Source organism: Pseudophryne corroboree, chromosome 3 (genome assembly GCF_028390025.1).
Source record: "Pseudophryne corroboree isolate aPseCor3 chromosome 3, aPseCor3.hap2, whole genome shotgun sequence".
NCBI lineage: Eukaryota > Metazoa > Chordata > Amphibia > Anura > Myobatrachidae > Pseudophryne > Pseudophryne corroboree.
Genome location: NC_086446.1, coordinates 30,655,488 through 30,679,837, shown reverse-complemented (window position 1 = coordinate 30,679,837; position 24,350 = coordinate 30,655,488). Strand labels below are relative to the sequence as shown.

Below are 24,350 nucleotides of genomic sequence, written 5' to 3'. Positions count from 1 at the left end.
ATGGGGTATTATACAGTAACACCTGGGGACGTGTCTGGGTGATAACTGGGGAGGTGACTGCTGGGAATGTGGCATAATACAGTAACACCAGGGGATGTGTCTGGGTGATGACTGGAGAGGTGACTGCTGGGAATGGGGCATTATACAGTGACACCGGGGGACGTGTCTGGGTGATGACTGGAGAGGTGACTGCTGGGAATGGGGCACTATTCAGTAAGACCAGGAGACGTGTCCAGGTGATGACTGGAGAGGTGACTGCTGGGAATGGGGCATTATACAGTAACACCGGGGGATGTGTCTGGGTGATGACTGGAGAGGTGACTGCTGGGAATGGGGTATTATACAGTAACACTTGGGGACGTGTCTGGGTGATGACTGGAGAGGTGACTGCTGGGAATGGGGTATTATACAGTAACACCGGGGGACGTGTCTGGGTGATGACTGGAGAGGTGACTGCTGGGAATGGGGCATTATACAGTAACAGCGGGGGACGTGTCTGGGTGATGACTGGAGAGGTGACTGCTGGGAATGGGGTATTATACAGTAACATCGGAGGATGTGTCTGGGTGATGACTGGAGAGGTGACTGCTGGGAATGGGGCATTATACAGTAACACCGGGGGACGTTTCTGGGTGATGACTGGAGAGGTGACTGCTGGGAATGGGGCTTTATACAGTAACACCGGGGGATGTGTCAGGGTGATGACTGGAGAGGTGAGTGCTGGGAATGGGGCATTATACAGTAACACCAGGGGACGTGTCTGGGTGATGACTGGAGAGGGGACTACTGGGAATGGGACATTATACAGTAACACCAGGGGCCGTGTCTGGGTGATGACTGGAGAGGTGACTGCCGGGAATGGGACATTATACAGTAACACCGGAGGATGTGTCCAGGTGATGACTGGAGAGGTGACTGCTGGGAATGGGACATTATGCAGTAACACCAGGGGACGTGTCTGGGTGATGACTGGAGAGGTGACTGCTGGGAATGGAGCATTATACAGTAACACCAGGAGACGTGTCCAGTTGATGACTGGAGAGGTGACTGCTGGGAATGGGGCATTATACAGTGACACCGGGGGACGTGTCTGGGTGATGACTGGAGAGGTGACTGCTGGGAATGGGGCACTATACAGTAAGACCAGGAGACGTGTCCAGGTGATGACTGGAGAGGTGACTGCTGGGAGTGGGGCACTATACAGTAAGACCAGGAGACGTGTCCAGGTGATGACTGGAGAGGTGACTGCTGGGGATGGGGCATTATACAGTGACACCGGGGGACGTGTCTGGGTGATGACTGGAGAGGTGACTGCTGGGAATGGGGCACTATACAGTAAGACCAGGAGACGTGTCCAGGTGATGACTGGAGAGGTGACTGCTGGGAATGGGACATTATACAGTAACACCAGGGGATGTGTCCGGGTGATGACTGGAGAGGTGACTGCTGGGAATGGGACATTATACAGTAACACCAGGGGACGTGTCTGGGTGATGACTGGAGAGGTGACTGCCGGGAATGGGACATTATACAGTAACACCGGAGGATGTGTCCAGGTGATGACTGGAGAGGTGACTGCCGGGAATGGGACATTATACAGTAACACCGGAGGATGTGTCCAGGTGATGACTGGAGAGGTGACTGCTGGGAATGGGACATTATACAGTAACACCAGGGGACGTGTCTGGGTGATGACTGGAGAGGTGACTGCTGGGAATGGAGCATTATACAGTAACACCAGGAGACGTGTCCAGGTGATGACTGGAGAGGTGACTGCTGGGAATGGGGCATTATACAGTGACACCGGGGGACGTGTCTAGTGTCTGGGTGATGACTGGAGAGGTGACTGCTGGGAGTGGGGCACTATACAGTAAGACCAGGAGACGTGTCCAGGTGATGACTGGAGAGGTGACTGCTGGGAATGGGGCATTATACAGTAACACCGGGGGATGTGTCTGGGTGATGACTGGAGAGGTGACTGCTGGGAATGGGGTATTATACAGTAACACTTGGGGACGTGTCTGGGTGATGACTGGAGAGGTGACTGCTCGGAATGGGGCATTATACAGTGACACCTGGGGACGTGTCTGGGTGATGACTGGAGAGGTGACTGCTGGGAATGGGGCATTATACAGTAACACCGGGGGACGTGTCTGGGTGATGACTGGAGAGGTGACTGCTGGGAATGGGGCATTATACAGTAACAGCGGGGGACGTGTCTGGGTGATGACTGGAGAGGTGACTGCTGGGAATGGGGCATTATACAGTAACATCGGAGGATGTGTCTGGGTGATGACTGGAGAGGTGACTGCTGGGAATGAGGCATTATACAGTAACACCGGGGGACGTTTCTGGGTGATGACTGGAGAGGTGACTGCTGGGAATGGGGCTTTATACAGTAACACCGGGGGATGTGTCAGGGTGATGACTGGAGAGGTGACTGCTGGGAATGGGGCATTATACAGTAACACCAGGGGACGTGTCTGGGTGATGACTGGAGAGGTGACTGCTGGGAATGGGACATTATACAGTAACACCAGGGGCCGTGTCTGGGTGATGACTGGAGAGGTGACTGCCGGGAATGGGACATTATACAGTAACACCGGAGGATGTGTCCAGGTGATGACTGGAGAGGTGACTGCTGGGAATGGGACATTATACAGTAACACCAGGGGATGTGTCTGGGTGATGACTGGAGAGGTGACTGCTGGGAGTGGGGCACTATACAGTAAGACCAGGAGGCGTGTCCAGGTGATGACTGGAGAGGTGACTGCTGGGAATGGGGCATTATACCAGGAGACGTGTCCAGGTGATGACTGGAGAGGTGACTGCTGGGAATGGGGCATTATACAGTGACACCGGGGGACGTGTCTGGGTGATGACTGGAGAGGTGACTGCTGGGAATGGGGCACTATACAGTAAGACCAGGAGACGTGTCCAGGTGATGACTGGAGAGGTGACTGCTGGGAATGGGACATTATACAGTAACACCAGGGGATGTGTCCGGGTGATGACTGGAGAGGTGACTGCTGGGAATGGGACATTATACAGTAACACCAGGGGACGTGTCTGGGTGATGACTGGAGAGGTGACTGCCGGGAATGGGACATTATACAGTAACACCGGAGGATGTGTCCAGGTGATGACTGGAGAGGTGACTGCTGGGAATGGGACATTATACAGTAACACCAGGGGATGTGTCTGGGTGATGACTGGAGAGGTGACTGCTGGGAGTGGGGCACTATACAGTAAGACCAGGAGACGTGTCCAGGTGATGACTGGAGAGGTGACTGCTGGGAATGGGGCATTATACAGTGACATCGGGGGACGTGTCTGGGTGATGACTGGAGAGGTGACTGCTGGGAATGGGGCATTATACAGTAACATCGGAGGATGTGTCTGGGTGATGACTGGAGAGGTGACTGCTGGGAATGAGGCATTATACAGTAACACCGGGGGACGTTTCTGGGTGATGACTGGAGAGGTGACTGCTGGGAATGGGGCTTTATACAGTAACACCGGGGGACGTGTCTGGGTGATGACTGGAGAGGTGACTGCTGGGAATGGGACATTATACAGTAACACCAGGGGCCGTGTCTGGGTGATGACTGGAGAGGTGACTGCCGGGAATGGGACATTATACAGTAACACCGGAGGATGTGTCCAGGTGATGACTGGAGAGGTGACTGCTGGGAATGGGACATTATACAGTAACACCAGGGGATGTGTCTGGGTGATGACTGGAGAGGTGACTGCTGGGAGTGGAGCACTATACAGTAAGACCAGGAGACGTGTCCAGGTGATGACTGGAGAGGTGACTGCTGGGAATGGGGCATTATACAGTGACACCGGGGGACGTGTCTGGGTGATGACTGGAGAGGTGACTGCTGGGAATGGGGCACTATACAGTAAGACCAGGAGACGTGTCCAGGTGATGACTGGAGAGGTGACTGCTGGGAATGGGACATTATACAGTAACACCAGGGGATGTGTCCGGGTGATGACTGGAGAGGTGACTGCTGGGAATGGGACATTATACAGTAACACCAGGGGACGTGTCTGGGTGATGACTGGAGAGGTGACTGCCGGGAATGGGACATTATACAGTAACACCGGAGGATGTGTCCAGGTGATGAATGGAGAGGTGACTGCTGGGAATGGGACATTATACAGTAACACCAGGGGATGTGTCTGGGTGATGACTGGAGAGGTGACTGCTGGGAGTGGGGCATTATACAGTGACATCGGGGGACGTGTCTGGGTGATGACTGGAGAGGTGACTGCTGGGAATGGGGCACTATACAGTAAGACCAGGAGACGTGTCCAGGTGATGACTGGAGAGGTGACTGCTGGGAATGGGACATTATACAGTAACACCAGGGGATGTGTCCGGGTGATGACTGGAGAGGTGACTGCTGGGAATGGGACATTATACAGTAACACCAGGGGACGTGTCTGGGTGATGACTGGAGAGGTGACTGCTGGGAATGGAGCATTATACAGTAACACCAGGAGACGTGTCCAGGTGATGACTGGAGAGGTGACTGCTGGGAATGGGGCATTATACAGTGACACCGGGGGACGTGTCTGGGTGATGACTGGAGAGGTGACTGCTGGGAATGGGGCACTATACAGTAAGACCAGGAGACGTGTCCAGGTGATGACTGGAGTGGTGACTGCTGGGAATGGGGCATCATACAGTAACACCAGGGGATGTGTCTGGGTGATGACTGGAGAGGTGACTGCTGGGAATGGGGCATTATACAGTAACACTTGGGGACGTGTCTGGGTGATGACTGGAGAGGTGACTGCTCGGAATGGGGCATTATACAGTGACACCTGGGGACGTGTCTGGGTGATGACTGGAGAGGTGACTGCTGGGAATGGGGCATTATACAGTAACACTTGGGGACGTGTCTGGGTAATGACTGGAGAGGTGACTGCTCGGAATGGGGCATTATACAGTGACACCTGGGGACGTGTCTGGGTGATGACTGGAGAGGTGACTGCTGGGAATGGGGCATTATACAGTAACACTTGGGGACGTGTCTGGGTAATGACTGGAGAGGTGACTGCTCGGAATGGGGCATTATACAGTGACACCTGGGGACGTGTCTGGGTGATGACTGGAGAGGTGACTGCTGGGAATGGGGCATTATACAGTAACACCGGGGGACGTGTCTGGGTGATGACTGGAGAGGTGACTGCTGGGAATGGGGCATTATACAGTAACAGCGGGGGACGTGTCTGGGTGATGACTGGAGAGGTGACTGCTGGGAATGGGGCATTATACAGTAACATCGGAGGATGTGTCTGGGTGATGACTGGAGAGGTGACTGCTGGGAATGGGGCTTTATACAGTAACACCGGGGGATGTGTCAGGGTGATGACTGGAGAGGTGACTGCTGGGAATGGGGCATTATACAGTAACACCAGGGGACGTGTCTGGGTGATGACTGGAGAGGTGACTGCTGGGAATGGGACATTATAAAGTAACACCAGGGGCCGTGTCTGGGTGATGACTGGAGAGGTGACTGCCGGGAATGGGACATTATACAGTAACACCGGAGGATGTGTCCAGGTGATGACTGGAGAGGTGACTGCTGGGAATGGGACATTATACAGTAACACCAGGGGATGTGTCTGGGTGATGACTGGAGAGGTGACTGCTGGGAGTGGGGCACTATACAGTAAGACCAGGAGACGTGTCCAGGTGATGACTGGAGAGGTGACTGCTGGGAATGGGGCATTATACAGTGACACCGGGGGACGTGTCTGGGTGATGACTGGAGAGGTGACTGCTGGGAATGGGGCACTATACAGTAAGACCAGGAGACGTGTCAAGGTGATGACTGGAGAGGTGACTGCTGGGAATGGGACATTATACAGTAACACCAGGGGATGTGTCCGGGTGATGACTGGAGAGGTGACTGCTGGGAATGGGACATTATACAGTAACACCAGGGGACGTGTCTGGGTGATGACTGGAGAGGTGACTGCTGGGAATGGAGCATTATACAGTAACACCAGGAGACGTGTCCAGGTGATGACTGGAGAGGTGACTGCTGGGAATGGGGCATTATACAGTGACACCGGGGGACGTGTCTGGGTGATGACTGGAGAGGTGACTGCTGGGAATGGGGCATCATACAGTAACACTGGGGGATGTGTCTGGGTGATGACTGGAGAGGTGACTGCTGGGAATGGGGCATTATACAGTAACACTTGGGGACGTGTCTGGGTGATGACTGGAGAGGTGACTGCTCGGAATGGGGCATTAAAAAAGTGACACCTGGGGACGTGTCTGGGTGATGACTGGAGAGGTGACTGCTGGGAATGGGGCATTATACAGTAACACCGGGGGACGTGTCTGGGTGATGACTGGAGAGGTGACTGCTGGGAATGGGGCATTATACAGTAACAGCGGGGGACGTGTCTGGGTGATGACTGGAGAGGTGACTGCTGGGAATGGGGCATTATACAGTAACATCGGAGGATGTGTCTGGGTGATGACTGGAGAGGTGACTGCTGGGAATGGGGCATTATACAGTAACACCGGGGGACGTTTCTGGGTGATGACTGGAGAGGTGACTGCTGGGAATGGGGCTTTATACAGTAACACCGGGGGATGTGTCAGGGTGATGACTGGAGAGGTGACTGCTGGGAATGGGGCATTATACAGTAACACCAGGGGACGTGTCTGGGTGATGACTGGAGAGGTGACTGCTGGGAATGGGACATTATAAAGTAACACCAGGGGCTGTGTCTGGGTGATGACTGGAGAGGTGACTGCCGGGAATGGGACATTATACAGTAACACCAGGGGATGTGTCCAGGTGATGACTGGAGAGGTGACTGCTGGGAATAGGACATTATACAGTAACACCAGGGGATGTGTCTGAGCGATGACTGGAGAGGTGACTGCTGGGAGTGGGACATTATACAGTAACACCAGGGGATGTGTCTTGGTGATGACTGTATCACTGTGTGTGTCAGGTGCCTATAAGGTGTCAGGATGTCACTGTCTATGTCTCCATGCAGGAGTATATAGAGGAACACGGGTCTGTACAAGGACGTGATGATGGAGAATCACCGGCCCCTCACATCACTGGGTAAGAGGAGACTGTTATGTGTTGTACAGGGGAGAGCAGGTATGGGGGCCCCCTATATACACACATCACCTGATAATCAGATATATACACTGTACTCCAGTCACTGTGTGTTTCCTACAGATGGGCCCAGTAACAGAGATACCCCAGAGAGATGTCCCCGTCCTCTGTATTCCCAGGATTGTAAAGAGGAGAATCCCAGGATCCCACAGGAGGATCAGGTAGGTGGGATTTAGGGTCTCACCAATATACCAAAGTGACTGTCATTCTATGATCTATAGTATCTGTCTGATAGACTGATATTGTCCTCTGTTAGTGAATTTAGACATTATTAGTGTATTACTTTATTGTATTTTGTGGGTTATTTAGAGTGAACAATTGACTGAAATTAAGACAGAAGATATAGATGGCGAAGAAGAGAGGTATGAGACTGACAGTAAAGGAGAAGATATAAAGAAGGAAGAGGAGAAATATGTGAGGAGATATCAACAGTGTAAGGAGGAGAAAATCCCTACAGATATCAGCACAGGTGACTAATACAGAAATAAGTCATATATTCTCCTTAGTCAGTCACTACAGCAAACTCTTATCCTACAGTGGTGGATTCATGAGCATCAGCCCCTGTTATACTCCTGCTCTCCCCTTCACATCATGTCACTTTGTGTTACCAGCCCAGAGATCTGACCAGTCTCCTCCCCACACTCTCTGGTGTATCTGATACATCAGGAGCCATCAGCCCCTATTGTACTCCTGCTCTACCCCTCACATCAATATCACTGTGTGTTACCAGCCCAGAGATCTGACCAGTCTCCTCCCCACACTCTTTGGTATATCTCATACATCAGGAGCCATCAGCCCCTATTATTCTCCTGCTCTCCTCCTCACATCATGTCACTGTGTGTTACCAGCCCAGAGATCTGACCAGTCTCCTCCCCACATTCTCTGGTGTGTCTCATACATCAGGAGCCATCAGCCCCTATTATACTCCTGCTCTCCCCCTCACATCATGTCACTGTGTGTTACCAGCCCAGAGATCTGACCAGTCTCCTCCCCACACTCTCTGGTGTATCTCGTACATCAGGAGCCATCAGCCCCTATTATACTCCTGCTCTCCCCCTCACATCATGTCACTGTGTGTTACCAGCCCAGAGATCTGACCAGTCTCCTCCCCACACTCTCTGGTGTATCTCATACATCAGGAGCCAACAGCCACTATTATACTCCTGTTCTCCCCCTCACATCATGTTACTGTGCGTTACCAGCCCAGAGATCTGACCAGTCTCCTCCCCCCACTCTCTGGTGTATCTCATACATCAGGAGCCAACAGCCACTATTATACTCCTGTTCTCCCCCTCACATCATGTTACTGTGCGTTACCAGCCCAGAGATCTGACCAGTCTCCTCCCCACATTCTCTGGTGTATCCCATACATCAGCAGTCATCAGCCCCTATTATACTCCTGCTCTCCCCTCACATCATGTCACTGTGTGTTACCAGCCCAGAGATCTGACCAGTCTCCTCCCCCCACTCTCTGGTGTATCTCATACATCTGGAGCCATCAGCCCCTATTATACTCCTGCTCTCCTCCTCACATCATGTCACTGTGTGTTACCAGCCCAGAGATCTGACCAGTCTCCTCCCCATACTCTCTGGTGTATCTCATACATCTGGAGCCATCAGACCATCTGATATTAGCCACATTCCAGTATGTGCACCACCACATGACATTACCCTTCGTTTTCCTTGTTTGGTAATATCTCAGTCATATCTTTCTAAATATGATTTATACTAACACTGCATTACTAAAGTAAAGTAGCAGGTGGAGGTCACACCCCATGGCTGCACACACAGAGCTGTAACCAGACACCCGTCATTGTACAATAGCTGTCACCATTCTTTGTTTCTCTAACGTCCCAGTGGATACTAGGAATTGAAGATTACCATGGGGTATAGATCGGGTCCACTGGAGCCTGGAACTTTAAGAAATCAATAGTGTATGCTGGCTCCTCCCCTCTATGCCCCTCCTAGCAGACTCAGTTTAGAAAAATGTGCCCAATGAGCCGGGTGCATTCTGTTGCTCTCCAGAGAGTTTTCTTCAGAAATGTATTTCTCTGACGTCCTAAGTGGATGCTGGGACTCCGTAAGGACCATGGGGGATTAGCGGCTCCGCAGGAGACTGGGCACAACTAAAGAAAGCTTTAGGACTACTGGTGTGCACTGGCTCCTCCCACTAAGACCCTCCTCCAGACCTCAGTTAGATTTCTGTGCCCGGCTGAGCTGGATGCACACTAGGGGCTCTCCTGAGCTCCTAGAAAGAAAGTATATTTAGGTTTTTTATTTTACAGTGAGATCTGCTGGCAACAGACTCACTGCAGCGAGGGACTAAGGGGAGAAGAAGCGAACCTACCTAACAGGTGGTAGTTTGGGCTTCTTAGGCTACCGGACACCATTAGCTCCAGAGGGATCGACCGCAGGACCCGACCTTGGTGTTCGTTCCCGGAGCCGCGCCGCCGTCCCCCTTACAGAGCCAGAAGCATGAAGAGTCCGGAAAATCGGCGGCAGAAGACTTCGGTCTTCACCAAGGTAGCGCACAGCACTGCAGCTGTGCGCCATTGCTCCTCATGTACACCTCACACTCCGGTCACTGATGGGTGCAGGGCGCTGGGGGGGGGGCGCCCTGAGGGCAATATATGACACCTTGGCTGGCAAATCTACATCATATATAGTCCCAGAGGCTATATAGATGTAAAATTACCCCTGCCAGTATTCCAGAAAAAGCGGGAGAAAGTCTGCCGAAAAAGGGGAGGGGCTTCTCCCTCAGCACACTGGCGCCATTTTTTCTTCACAGTGCAGCTGGAAGACAGCTCCCCAGGCTCTCCCCTGTAGTTTTCAGGCTCAAAGGGTTAAAAAGAGAGGGGGGGCACTAAATTTAGGCGCAATATATGTATACAAGCAGCTATTGGGGGAAAAATCACTCAGTTATAGTATTAATCCCTGCATTATATAGCGCTCTGGTGTGTGCTGGCATACTCTCTCTCTGTCTCCCCAAAGGACTTTGTGGGGTCCTGTCCTCAGTCAGAGCATTCCCTGTGTGTGCGCGGTGTGTCGGTACGGCTGTGTCGACATGTTGGATGAGAAAGGTTACGTGGAGGCGGAGCAGAGGCCGATAAATGGGATGTCGCCCCCTGTGGGCCGACACCAGAGTGGATGGATAGGTGGAAGGTATTAACCGACAGTGTCAACTCCTTACATAAAAGGCTGTATGACGTAACAGCTGTGGGACAGCCGGCTTCTCAGCCCGCGCCTGCCCAGGCGTCTCAAAGGCCATCAGGGGCTCAAAAAACGCCCGTTACCTCAGATGGCAGACAGATGTCGACACGGAGTCTGACTCCAGTGTCGACGAGGTTGAGACATATACACAATCCACTAGGAACATCCGTTACATGATCTCGGCAATGAAAAATGTGTTACGCATTTTCTGACATGAACCCAAGTACCACATAAAAGGGGTTTTATTTTTGGGGAGAAATAGCAGCCAGTGTTTTGTTCCCCCATCAGATGAATGAATGAAGTGTGTAAAGAAGCGTGGGTTCCCCCGATAAGAAACTGGTAATTTCTAAAAAGTTACTGCTGGCGTACCCTTTCCCGCCAGAGGATAGGTCACGTTGGGAGATATCCCTTAGGGTGGATAAGGCGCTCACACGTTTGTCAAAAAAGGTGGCACTGCCGTCTTAGGATACGGCCACCTTGAAGGAACCTGCTAATAAAAAGCAGGAGGCTATCCTGAAGTCTGTATATACACACTCAGGTTATATACTGAGACCTGCAATTGCCTCAGCATAAATAGTGCTGCTGCAGCGTGGTCTGATACCCTGTCAGATAATATTAATACTCTAAGACAGGGATAATATTTTGCTAACATAGAGCATATTAAAGACGTCGTCTTATATATAAAGGATGCACAGAGGGATATTTGCCGGCTGGCATCCAGAATTAATGCAATGTCCGTTCTGCCAGGAGGGTATTAGAAACCCGGCAGTGGACAGGTGATGCTGCCTGTAAAAGGCACATGGAGATTCTGCCTTATAAGGGTGAGGAATTGTTTGGGGATGGTCTCTGGGACCTCGTATCCATATCAACAACTGGGAAGAAAATTTTTTACCTCAGGTTTCCTCACAGCCTAAGAAAGCACCGTATTTTCAGGTACAGTCCTTTCGGCTTCAGAAAAGCAAGCGGGTCAAAGGCGCTTCCTTTCTGCACAGAGGCAAGGGAAGAAGGAAAAAGCTGCACCAGCAGCCAGTTCCCAGAATCAAAAATCTTCCCCCCGCTTCCTCTGAGTCCACAGCATGACGCTGGGGCTCCACAGGTGGAGACAGGTGCGGTAAGGGCGCGTCTCGGGAACTTCAGGGACCAGTCGGCTTGCCCACAGGTGGATCCCTAGGTTCTGCAAATAGTATCACAGGGATACAGGCTGGAGTTCGAGGCGACTCCCCCTCGCCGTTACCTCACATCAGCCTTGCCTGCTGCCCTCGGAGAAAGGTAGTACTGGCGGCAATTCACAAGCTGTACTTCCAGCAGGTGAAATCAAGGTACCCCTCCTTCAACAAGGCCGGGGTTACTATTCCAAAATGTTGTGGTACCGAAACCAGACGGTTCGGTGAGACCCATTCTAAAATTGAAAGCCTTGAACACTTATATACGAAGGTTCAAGTTCAAAATGGAATCGCTCAGGGCGATTATTGCAAGCCTGGAGAATTTCATGGTATCACTGGACATCAAGGATGATTACCTGCATGTCCCTATTTACCCTCTTCACCAGGAGTACCTCAATATTGTGGAACAGGATTGTCATTACCAATTCCAGACGTTGCCGTTGCTCTGTCCCCGGCACCGAGGTATTTACCAAGGTAATGGCCGAAATAATTATCCCGTACTTGGACGATCTCCTTATAAAGGCGAGGTCCAGGGAGCAGTTGTTCGTCGGAGTAGCACTATCTCGGGAAGTGCTACAACAGCACGGCTGGATTCTGAATATTCCAAAGTCGCAGCTGGTTCCTACGACGCGTATACTGTTCCTGGGTATGGTTCTGGACACAGAACAGGATAAAAAGGGTTTTTCCTGGAGGAGAAGTCCAAGGAGTTGTTGTCTCTAGACAGAGACCTCCTAATACGTATACAGGTGTCGGTGCATCAATGCACGCGAGCCCTGGGAAAGATGGTAGCTTCTTACAAAGAAATTCCATTCGCCAGGTCCCATGCAAGGATTTCCCAGTGGGATCTGTTGGACAAGTGGTCCGGGTCGCATCTTCAGATGCATCGGCGGTTAACCCTGTCTCCAAGGGTCAGGGTGTCGCTGTGGTGGTGGCTGCAGAGTGCTCATCTTCTAGGGGGCCGCAGATTCGGCATACAGGACTGGGTCCTGGTGACCACGGATGCCAGCCTTCGAGGCTGGGGGGCAGTCACACAGGGAAGGAACTTCCAAGGCTATGGAAAAGTCAGGAGACTTCCCTACACATAAATATTCTGGAACTGAGGGCCATTTACAATGCCCTAAGTCAGGCTAGACCCTGCTTCAACACCGGCCGGTGCTGATCCAGTCAGGCAACATCACGGCGGTCGCTCATGTAAACCGACAGGGCGGCACAAGAAGCAGGATGGCGATGGCAGAAGCCACAAGGATTCTCCGATGGGCGGAAAATCATGTGTTAGCACTGTCAGCAGTGTTCATTCCCGGAGTGGACAACTGAGAAGCAGACTTTCTCAGAAGACACGACCTCCACCCGGGAGAGTGGGGACTTCATCCAGAAGTCTTCCAAATGATTGTACACCATTGGGAAAGGCCACAGGTGGACATGATGGCGTCCCGCCTCAACTAAAAGTTACAAAGATATTGCGCCAGGTCAAGGACCCTCAGGCGATAGCTGTGGACGCTCTGGTAACACTGTGGGTGTACCAGTCGGTGTATGTGTTCCCTTCTCTGCCTCTCTTACCCAGGGTAATGAGAATAATAAGAAGGAGAGGAGTAAGAACTATACTCATTGTTCCGGGTTGGCCAAGAAGAGCTTGGTAACCAGAACTCCAAGAAATGATCTCAGAGGACCCATGGCCTCTGCCGCTCAGACAGGACCTGCTGCAGCAGGGGGCCTGTCTGTTCCAAGACGTACCGCGGCTGCGTTGACGGCATGGCGGTTGAACGCCGGATCCTGAAGGAAAAGGGAATTCCGGAGGAAGTTATCCCTACGCTATTTACAGCTAGGAAAGAAGTGAACGCAAACCATTATCACCGCATATGGCGGAAATATGTTGCGTACTGTGAGGCCAGGAAGGCCCCAAAGGAGAAATTTCAGCTAGGTCGATTTCTGCACTTCCTACAGTCAGAGGTGACTATGGGCCTAAAATTGGGTTCCATTAAGGTCCAGATTTCGGCTCTATCGATTTTCTTCCAAAAATTGAACTGGCTTCCCTGCCTGAAGTTCAGACTTTTGTTAAGGGAGTGCTGCATAGTCAGCCCCCGTTTGTGCCTCCAGTGGCACCGTGGGATCTCAACGTGGTGTTGGATTTCCTGAAATCGCATTGGGTTGAGCCACTTAAATCCGTGGAGCTATAATACCTCACGTGGAAAGTGGTCATTCTGTGGGCCTTGGCGTCGGCCAGGCGTGTATCAGAACTGGCGGCTTTGTCATACAAAAGCCCTTATCTGTATTTTATATGGATAAGGCGGAATTGAGGACTCGTTCCCAATTCCTTCATAAGGTGGTATCAGTTTTTCATGTGAACCAACCTATTGTGGTGCCTGCGGCTACTTGGGACTTGGAGGATTCCAAGTTACTGGATGTAGTCAGGGCCCTGAAAAGTATATGTTTCCAGGACAGCTGGAGTCAGGAAAACTGATTTGCTATTTCTCCTGTATGCACCCAGCAAGCTGGGTGCTCCTGCTTCTAAGCAGACGATTGCTCACTGGATCTGTAGCACGATTCAACTTGCACATTCTGCGGCTGGACTGCCGCACCCTAAATCTGTAAAAGCCCATTCCACGAGGAAAGTGGGCTCTTCTTGGGCGGCTGCCCGAGGGGTCTCGGCTTTACAACTTTGCCGAGCTGTTACTTGGTCGGGTTAAAACATTTTTGTAGGAGTCTACAAGTTTGATACCCTGGCTGAGGAGGACCTAGAGTTTGCTCATTCGGTGCTGCAGAGTCATCCGCACTCTCCAGCCCGTTTGGGAGCTTTGGTATAATCCCCATGGTCCTTACGGAGTCCCAGCATCCACTTAGGACGTCAGAGAAAATAAGATTTTACTCACCGGTAAATCTATTTCTCGTAGTCCGTAGTGGATGCTGGGCGCCCATCCCAAGTGCGGATTGTCTGCAATACTTGTATATAGTTATTGCCTAACTAAAGGGTTATTGTTGAGCCATCTGTTGAGAGGCTCAGTTATATTTCATACTGTTAACTGGGTATAGTATCACGAGTTATACGGTGTGATTGGTGTGGCTGGTATGAGTCTTACCCGGGATTCAAAATCCTTCCTTATTGTGTCAGCTCTTCCGGGCACAGTATCCTAACTGAGGTCTGGAGGAGGGTCTTAGTGGGAGGAGCCAGTGCACACCAGGTAGTCCTAAAGCTTTCTTTAGTAGTGCCCAGTCTCCTGCGGAGCCTCTAATCCCCCATGGTCCTTACGGAGTCCCAGCATCCACTACGGACTACGAGAAATAGATTTACCGGTGAGTAAAATCTTATTTTTAGTTTATTATTTCCAGGCAGTACTGGTTGGCAACCAGTCTGCCTGCGTCATGTGACTTAGGGGGGACCGAACCAACTTCCTCAGAGTTAATGGTTCGTATCCCCGCTGACAGGACACTGAGCTCCTGAGGTGCTGATCTCATGCCCCTCGGGTTTGAGCCCACACCAGCAGCATGCCGCCACCCCTAACAAATGCCGAAGATGCAGTGCTGTGAGTAATATGCTGGGGTCCCGGTTAGCGGGTCCCCGGTGCAAAATGGCGGCATGAAGGGACAGTGATCGCTTAGCTTCGGGCTGCAGTGCCCACTGAGCGATTACATTAATCGCAGTGCCCACTGGCGATTACATTAAAAAAGGGTTCCGCACTCGTTTGTTTATAATAATAATAATGAGACACCAGTATAAATATCTGTGAGGGACTGCGCGCCATTATGGGGGCGGGGCTTTCCAGAGAGCGGGACCAGCGGCTCTGAGGCGCCATTTCCTGCTGCGGCGGCTGCTGCACGGGACCCACTGAATCCCCAACCAAACTGGTACCAGGGGGTTATAGTGAAGGGGGTAGCGCAGTATCAGCAGTTTAACCGCTGTGAGGTAAATTACATGATATATACCCGGCGGGGCACTGCTCTGACCGAGGTATCGTGTGCTGGTCCAATTCCTCTCTGTGTCACTCCATTCAGGGTTGTCTAGTGTAAGTGTGCTGTCTCTATAATACTGCACTATGTTTTCTATTTTCACTCTGTGTTTCTGCAAAAGCATGTCTACCAATAAGTCTGTGTGTACTTCATGCAAGGCTAGGTTTACACCTTCCTCCAAGGGGTCTCTAATGTGTACCCAATGTTCACTACCCTCACAGGATAGTGATGTGCAGGAACCTGAGTGGATGGATTCCTTTAAAAATATGATTACAAACATAAATTCAGAGTTAGCCATGGCTAAACAAGAGAGGCAAACCCTGAAACAGTCTATGGACACATTCATGTTAACCACTACTGACCACAGAGAGGCTCCCCAGCCCCCCCTGGTGGTCTCTCATAAACGTACTCTCCCACAGATATTGCAGTCTGACTCTGATTCTGAATTTCCAGAATTAGATGAGGATGAGTTAGGGGAGGACGAGGATAATTCCCTGCCCCAGGGAGTTGAGGTCCTCATTTTCTCTTACGTCCTAGAGGATGCTGGGGTCCACATTGTACCATGGGGTATAGACGGGTCCACTAGGAGCCATTGGCACATTAAGAGTTTGAGAGTGTGGGCTGGCTCCTCCCTCTATGCCCCTCCTACCAGACTCAGTTTAGAAAATGTGCCCGGAGGAGCCGGTCACAGCTAGGGGAGCTCCATAGGAGTTCTTTTTTTTTTTTTTGAGTTTAGGCACAGGGAGGCTGCTGGCAACAGCCTCCCTGCTTCGAGGGACTAAGGTGGGGGAGTAGTGTCCGCCCTGAGGGGTCTGAGCCACTATCTCTGCTGACAGGACACTGAGCTACTGAGGTGATCAAACGTTCGCCGCCACAGGAGATCGCTCACCCCAGCAGCATGCCGCCACCCCCTTACAGAGCCAGAAGACTTCAGTGGCGAGTTAGTCACCGGCCCCCCTAGACATGTTAAATTTAAGAAAGCGCTGGGACATCCAGGAAGAGGTAGCAGAGAGACAGTTGGAGATACGAGTGAGGAGAGCAGGGGAGAGGTCTGGAGAGGAAAGATAGATTTGAGTGTCATCAGCATAGAGATGATATTGGAAATCAAAAGAACTAATGAGCTTACCTAGTGAGGACGTATAGAGAGAGAAGAGAAGAGGACCAAGGACAGAACCTTGGGGTACCCCTACAGTTAGTGGAAGTGAGGGGGAGGTGGAGTCATGAGAAGAGACAGAGAATGAACGGTCAGAAAGGTAGGAGGACAGCCAAGAAAGGGCAGTGTCACGCAGACCAATGGAGTGAAGGATTTGCAGTAGGAGAGGATGGTCCGATTGTTGACGCATCTGTCTCCAGACTGTCTAAAAAGGTGGTTTTACCTGTCCCTGGTTCTACCGCGTTGAAAGAACCAGCTGATCGTCAGATTGATACTACGCTAAAATCCATATACACTGCTTCAGGAGTGGCCTTAAGGCCCACTATTGCCTGTGCATGGATTTCTAAAGCCATAGTAAGGTGGTCAGGCACATTACTAGAGGATTTGGATGCAATGGATAAAAGTGACATTGAATTGTTTTTATGTAACATACAGGATTCTGCGGGGTTCATAGTGGAATCCATAAAAGACCTGGGTACGCTGACTGCATGGATATCCTCCATGTCAGTATCAGCTCGCAGGGGACTCTGGCTACGCCAATGGTCTGCAGACGCGGAATCCAGCAGAAGTGTGGAGAACCTACCCTACACAGGTCAGGCTCTATTTGGGGACGCGTTGGATGCGTAGATTTCCACGGCAACCGCGTGTAAGTCACCTTTTCTTCCCTCTGCTACTCCTTCTACGAAAAAAACATTTTCAGCTGTGCAGCAGTCCTTTCGGACCGCTAAGACAAAATAGCCCAAGCCTTCTACCACTTTCTTTAGAGGTGGTCGGGCAAAATCCAAAAATACCTGCACCCGCAGGCTTCCAGGACCAGAGACCTGCTACCTGCTTCTGGTTCCTCAAGATTCTCAGCATGATGGTGGACCTCAAAGCCCGGAGGACAGGCTGGTGGGTGCGAGACTCAGACGTTTCAGCCACGTCTGGTTGTCATCCGGCCTGGATCCCTACAGGAAGCCATCCTAAAATTGAAAAAATCACAGGTCTTTGTCCCAGTTCCACCTCATATGCAAAACAAGGGTTATTATTCAAACTTTTTCGTGGTACCGAAACCGGATGTTCGGTCAGACCAATTTTGACCTTGAAATCGTTGAACTCTTACCTGAGGTTGTTCAAATTCAAAATGGAGTCTCTCAGAGCAGTGATTTTATGTCTGGAGGAGGGAGAGTTTCTGGTATCCCTGGATATCAAGGATGCGTACCTCCACATTCCGATTTGGCCGCCTCACCAGGCTTATCTCAAATTTGCACTCTTGGATAGTCAATATCAATTCCAGGCACTACCATTCGACCTTTCCACAGCACCGAGGGTTTTCACCAAGGTGATGGCAGAGATGATGGTTCTCCGCAAACAGGGGGTGAACATAATCCCTTATCTGGACGATCTGCTGATAAAGGCATCGTCCAGGGAGAGGTTGTTGCAGTCCATTGTTCTCACGACTCATCTGCTCAGGGAACACGGTTGGATCCTGAATTTTCCAAAATCACATTTGGAGCCGACCAGGAGGTTGTCTTTTCTGGAAATGATCCTCGACACAGAAGTGCAGAGGGTGTTTCTTCCGGAGGTGAAAGCGTTGGTGATGCAAACAATGGTCCGGGATGTCCTGAAGCCAGCCCGGGTGTCGGTTCATCAGTGCATTCGCCTTCTGGGGAAGATGGTGGCCCCTTACTAGACTCTACAGTTCGGAAGGTTTCATGCTCGGCCCTTCCAACTGGATCTCCTGGACAAGTGGTCGGGAACTCATCTACACATGCACCAGAGACTACGTCTGTCGCCAAAAGCCAGGATTTCACTCTTCTGGTGGCTACAACTACCTCACCTTCTGGAGGGCCGCAGGTTCGGGATTCAGGATTGGATCCTTCTAACCACGGATGCAAGTCTCCGGGGATGGGGCGTAGTCACTCAGGGGGAAACCTTCCAAGAAAGGTGGTCAAGCCTGGAATCCAGCTTACCAATAAACATTCGGGAACTAAGAGCCGTCTACAACGGTCTTCTCCAAGCGGCCCATCTTCGGCGAGATCGAGCCATTCAAGTGCAGTCGGACAATGTAATGACAGTGGCTTACATAAACCGACAGGGCGGAACGAAGAGCAGTGCTGCAATATCAGAGGTAACAAGAATCATCCTCTGGGCAGAAAAACACGCATTGGCGCTGTCAGTAATCTTCATTCCGGGAGTAGACAACTGGAAAGCGAACTTCCTCAGCAGACACTGTCTCCATCCAGGAGAGTGGGGACTCCATCCGGAGGTGTTCACGGAGGTAACAGATCTTTGGGGTGTACCTCAAATAGACATGATGGCCTCTCGTCTCAACAAGAAGCTTCAGCGGTATTGTTCCAGGTCGAGGGACCCGCAAGCCTTGGCGGTGGACGCCCTGGTGACTCCGTGGGTGTTCCAGTCGGTTTACGTGTGTTTCCTCCACTTCCACTCATTCCAAGAGTTCTAAAACTCATAAGGAGAACAAGAGTTCAGGCGATCCTCATTGCTCCGGACTGGCCAAGAAGGGCTTGGTACGCGGATCTTCTGGATCTACTGCTAGAAGAGCCGAGGCCTCTTCCTCTTCGGGATATTAGCTCGGAAGGGCATTCCGAACAACGTTATTCCTACCATGATACAGGCTAGGAAAGGAGTAACGTCTAATCATTACCATCGTATTTGGGAACAATATGTATCTTGGTGTGAGTCCAAGAAGTTTCCTACGGTGGAGTTTCAACTGGGACGGTTTCTCCTCTTTCTGCAAGCAGGTGTGGATATGGGCCTGAGGTTGGGATCAGTAAAGGTCCAGATTTTGGCCCTATCCATTTTCTTCCAGAAACAGTTGGCTTCCCTCCCGGAGGTTCAGACCTTTTTGAAAGGGGTTCTGCACATCCAGCCTCCCTTTGTGCCGCCTATGGCACCATGGGATTTTAACGTGGTGCTGCAGTTTCTCCAATCGGATTGGTTCAAGCCTCTACAGGAGGTTGAGGTCAAGTTTCTCACATGGAAGGCTGTCACTTTGTTGGCCTTAGCTTCTGCAAGACGTGTGTCGGATTGGTGGCTTTGTCTTGTAAGAGCCCCTACTTGATCTTCCATGAAGATAGAGCTGAGCTCCGGACACGTCAGCAGTTCCTTCCGAAGGTTGTGTCAGCATTTCATATCAACCAATTCAAGTCCTTGGATGTTGTAAGGGCTGTGTAAATCTATGTGAAGAGGACTACTCGTCACAGAAAATCGGACTCGCTGTTTGTCCTGTATGATCCCAAGAAACTTGGGTGTCCTGCTTCTAAGCAGACAATCTCTCGCTGGATCAGGTTCACCATCCAACATGCGTATTCTACGGCAAGATTGCCGTGTCCTACGTCTGTTAAGGCCCACTCTACTCATAAGGTGGGTTTCTTCCTGGGCGGCTGCCCAGGGTGTCTCGGCTTTACAGCTTTGCCGAGCGGCTACTTGGTCGGGGTCGAACACGTTTGCAAAGTTCTACAAGTTCCATACCTTGGCCGCTGGGGACCTGAAGTTTGGTCAATCAGTTCTGCAGGAGCCTCCACGCTCTCCCTCCTGGGAGCTTTGGTACATCCCCATGGTACTAATGTGAACCCCAGTATCCTCTAGGACGTAAGAGAAAATAGGATTTTAATTACCGGTAAATCCTTTTCTCGTAGTCCGTAGAGCAGGGGTGGCCAACCAGTCAGAGTCAAAGAGCCAAAAAATCTTGTTAGGTACGTCAGAGAGCCGAAGGTAAGCATGCACAAATGGGGTGTGGCCTTGTGCCCGCTAGGCCACGCCCTGGTATAATATACATTGAAAAATCCAGATCCACATAAAATACATTGAAGTCACTTCCGCATAAAATAATTGAAAAAGCCAGAACCATATAAAATATAATGAAAGACGATTCACATAGTACACTTCAGCTCTCCCATGTGTCACTTCAGCCAGCACCCTGCTGTGTCACTCCAGTCAGCACCCCTACGTGTCACTCCTGCTAGCACCCTCCTATGTCACGTCATCCAGCTTTCCCATGTGTCACTCCTGCTCATGCCATTGTAGCAGCTCCTTAATACCCCTTTCACACCGCACAAATATCCCGGTAGCGACCCGGGTTGGTGTGCGGTGTGAATGGGCCATGGTCGAATTCCTGTGTTGCCTGACCCGATAATTCACATCGGGTTATAAGCAGTGTTATTCCTGGGTTGAATACCAGGTCAGTGGCAGCGTAAACGGGTTCCCGGGTCGATGGGATCTGTTTACTACATAGGGAGAGGAGGCGCGTAGATGAGCTCATCTCCCAATGCCCAAGAGCCACAGGTTGGCCACCCCTGCCGTAGAGGATGCTGGGCGCCCGCCCAGTGCTTCGTGATCCTGCAGTGTTTACTTTGTTCAGTACTGCTTAGTTCTTGGTTTAGTACTGTTTTGTTACTTGGTTAAGTAATATTGTTCAGCCGTTGCTGATTTTTCAAGCTAGTTAGCTTGGTTTGCCTTGTATGTGTGAGCTGGTGTGAATCTCGCCACTATCTGTGTATAATCCTTCTCTCGAAGTTGTCCGTCTACTCGGGCACAGTTTCTAGACTGAGTCTGGTAGGAGGGGCATAGAGGGAGGAGCCAGCCCACACTCTCAAACTCTTACAGTGCCAGTGTCTCCTAGTGGACCCGTCTATACCCCATAGTACTAATGTGGACCCCAACATCCTCTACGGACTACGAGAAAAGGATTTACCGGTAGGTAATTAAAATCCTATTTTTGCTATTAGGGAGGTCCTCAATATTCCAGATAAGGAAGTAGGACCTACAGATTAATTGCATTTTAATGTAAAGCCAAAATCTTCTGCAACCTTCCCTGTTTCTTAGGAATTAGATTCTCTGACAAAGGCAGCGTGGTTAAATACTGCAAAAAAGTTTATCACTCCTAAACGGGTACTAAATTCCATCCCAATTCCTATAGAGTATAGGAAAATCTGGGAAAACCCCCGACAGTGGATACGTTTGTGTCCAGGCTAAAATTGTACTACCTGTACCGGTGGCCATTTCTCTCAAAGACCCAGCTGACTGCAAAATGGAGAGTACTCTTAAGTCTATCTATTGTGCAGTGAGTGTAGCCCAACGCCCTACCATAGTGTGCGGCTGGATTTCCAGAGCCATGGTCAAATGGTCTGATGTTATTTTAAAAGGATTGCATACACTACCTCAGGAGGAGATAATTACATTACTACAACATGTCCAAGATGCTGCGAACTTTATGAGTGAGGCTGTTTAGGAATCGAGTCTCATTCATGGTCGTACCTCGGCTATGGCGGTATCGGCTCGCAGAGCCCTGTGGCTGCAACAATGGTCAGCAGACGCTGAGTCTAAGAAAGGGGTAGAAAACCTTCCTGTTACAGGGGATGGCTTGTTTGGGGAAGAACTGAACAAGTGGATATCTCAGGCGACTGCAGCTAAATCTACACATCTGCCGTCTGCTGCGCCACCTGCTAGACCTCCCTATCCTGGGCCCTCTCTGCAGTCCTTTCCTGTGGCCAGATTTAGAGGCAGAGCCAGAGGTGCCTCCAGTTCTGCCAGAGGAAATCGCGGTAAGTCCCGTAAACCAACGGCTGCTGGAACTCCGGACCAGGCCTCCGGATCCTCTTCCACAAAGCCCTCCGCATGACGGGTGGCCCCAGCAGCAAGGCGATTTTCAGGTAGGTGCTCGCCTTCAACACTTCGCCCACATATGGGCAGAGTCCTGCCGAGATCCTTGGGTGAGGGATCTCGTATCCCAAGGGTACCGGCTGGAATTCCAAGAACTCCATCCTCTCAGATTCTTCAGGTCGGGCTTACCAGCTTCACCTATAGCAAGGGCTACCTTACAAGAGGCAGTTCAAAAACAGTTTTCAACAGGAATTATTGTTCCAGTACCTCCTAAACTCCACACAAAGGGGTTTTATTCAAGCCTCTTTCTGCTGCAGGGTACACTGGGCTCCACAGGGAATAACATCGGGGTGTAGAGTAGGATCTTGATCCGAGGCACCAACAGGCTCAAAGCTTCGACCTTCTTCCCAGAATGCCTAGCGCCGCCTCCTCTATAACCCCACCTCCGTGCACAGGAGCTCAATTTTGTAGTTGGTGCCATGCAGTAAGCAGGCATACAACAGGGGCACTGCTCCAGCAGCCCTAGGAAAAAGCTTTCTAAAGAAAAATGAAGACTTCAAGGGCTTCAGCAGAGGCACTGTAAGTGCTGGATGTCAGTCAGTCATCTCCTGCTGCAGCTCCATCACCTCCCCCAGCGGCGCTGTACACTCCCACGCCCTGGTTGCCGGTTCCTACAGCGGAGGCTCCGGTTTTCTTCCTGTTAGACACACGCGACCTCTGCTCTCCTGGATCGCGTGGCCACACTCAGGGAGGAGGTAAGTGGGTCCCCCGGCGGGACCCGCTGTAAATCGCGATCCTGCGCGGCCGGTAGGAGCGGGCCGTGCGCGCTGGCATGGACAATGTGGCAGTACAGGGACCCCACTAGACCACCAGGGTATGGGCACAGGTCGGTTTTCTCTCATAAAACCGTTTATTTAAGTCCCCAGTGCCCGGTGGTGAAGTCCAGCAGGAGGATAAGGCTTTGACCTGTAGCCCAGCCCCAGGGCACCATTTAGAGTAAATGTTCCCGCCCTGGAGCTGCATATCTCTCTCTCCCTCACTCCTTGTCAGTGTTTGTGCGCCATTATAGCAAGCTGAGCTGATCCTGGGACTGTTTGGGCAAATCCTCCTCTGTAAAGCCGCCTGCATGTCAGCGCTGTGCATTTTACAGGACACTTAAGTATTCTACATGTCGGCTGACAGTGTTAGTTAAGAAAAAGTGCATTTAGTCAGGGTTATATAGTACAAGTATTCTGTGATATACATCCAGTCGTTACTGTGCATTGTTATATCTATTGAGTGTATAGCTATACTTAGTACTACTATGTATTGCTAGTCCAGTGCAGTTTTATTGCATGTCATAATTTCTGCATTGTACATTGTGACTCTGTGTGTGTGCATGTAGCTGCTGTGTGACCTCCATTTCGTGTATCTCACTCAGATTGCTATCTCTATATTCTATAACCTGAGGGGGCTAAGTGCGTCAGGTTTATCATAATATAGGCAAGTTCACAGGATATACTCAGTGTGTATTTTTCTCTGTGGTTTTTAGTCACGATATACCTCTTGAATTCCCTGTTTGTGCTGATACACTACATGGGGTTCTTGTCAGGTATTGTGCTGCTGATATTGTACTGTGTTGCCTTGCATTGAGCTTTTGATTATGTCAGCTACAAAGGGCAACGGTGCTGGGGCTGATCCCACATTGCGTGGTGGTGACGCTGCAGACACATTTGAGGAAATCATAGCAGCTGAGGGTTCAGGTTCTGGGGGATCCTACCCCCAAGTGGGACTGTAGCAACGGGGTTCAAAATGACCCATCTTGGGCTACCTTCTCCACGCTATTGAATACGCTGGTAACTAGACTAATGCGCCCTATGGGACCTCCTGTGCCGGTACAACCGCTTATAGTCCCCGCGGTTAACCCGCCATGGGCAGATCAACTGTCCAATGAGTTACAGCAATTGAACCAATCACTGACTGCTCAAAAGTCTAACCCTCGCCCGCCTAAGACCAAGGGGTCCTCTAAGCGGGCAATTACTTCCTCACAATCCACCAACGTCCCAGACACCTCGTCTGATGAGGATGGCGTTTATACTGACCCCACAGATTCTGATCTTAATGCTTAAT

At 50.9% G+C, this 24,350-nt stretch overlaps 1 protein-coding gene across 1 annotated transcript in view; it reads left to right on the top strand.

Annotated features, from left to right (window-relative positions):
• LOC135054604 (zinc finger protein 271-like) overlaps positions 1-24,350 on the top strand; it is a 143,755-nt gene that overhangs the window by 35,636 nt on the left and 83,769 nt on the right. Inside the window, exons 3-5 of the mRNA XM_063957791.1 lie at positions 7,042-7,112; positions 7,233-7,330; positions 7,479-7,638. Coding sequence (XP_063813861.1) covers positions 7,079-7,112; positions 7,233-7,330; positions 7,479-7,638 — 292 coding nt within the window. The 5' untranslated portion in view covers positions 7,042-7,078. The remainder of the gene's footprint in view (positions 1-7,041; positions 7,113-7,232; positions 7,331-7,478; positions 7,639-24,350) is intronic.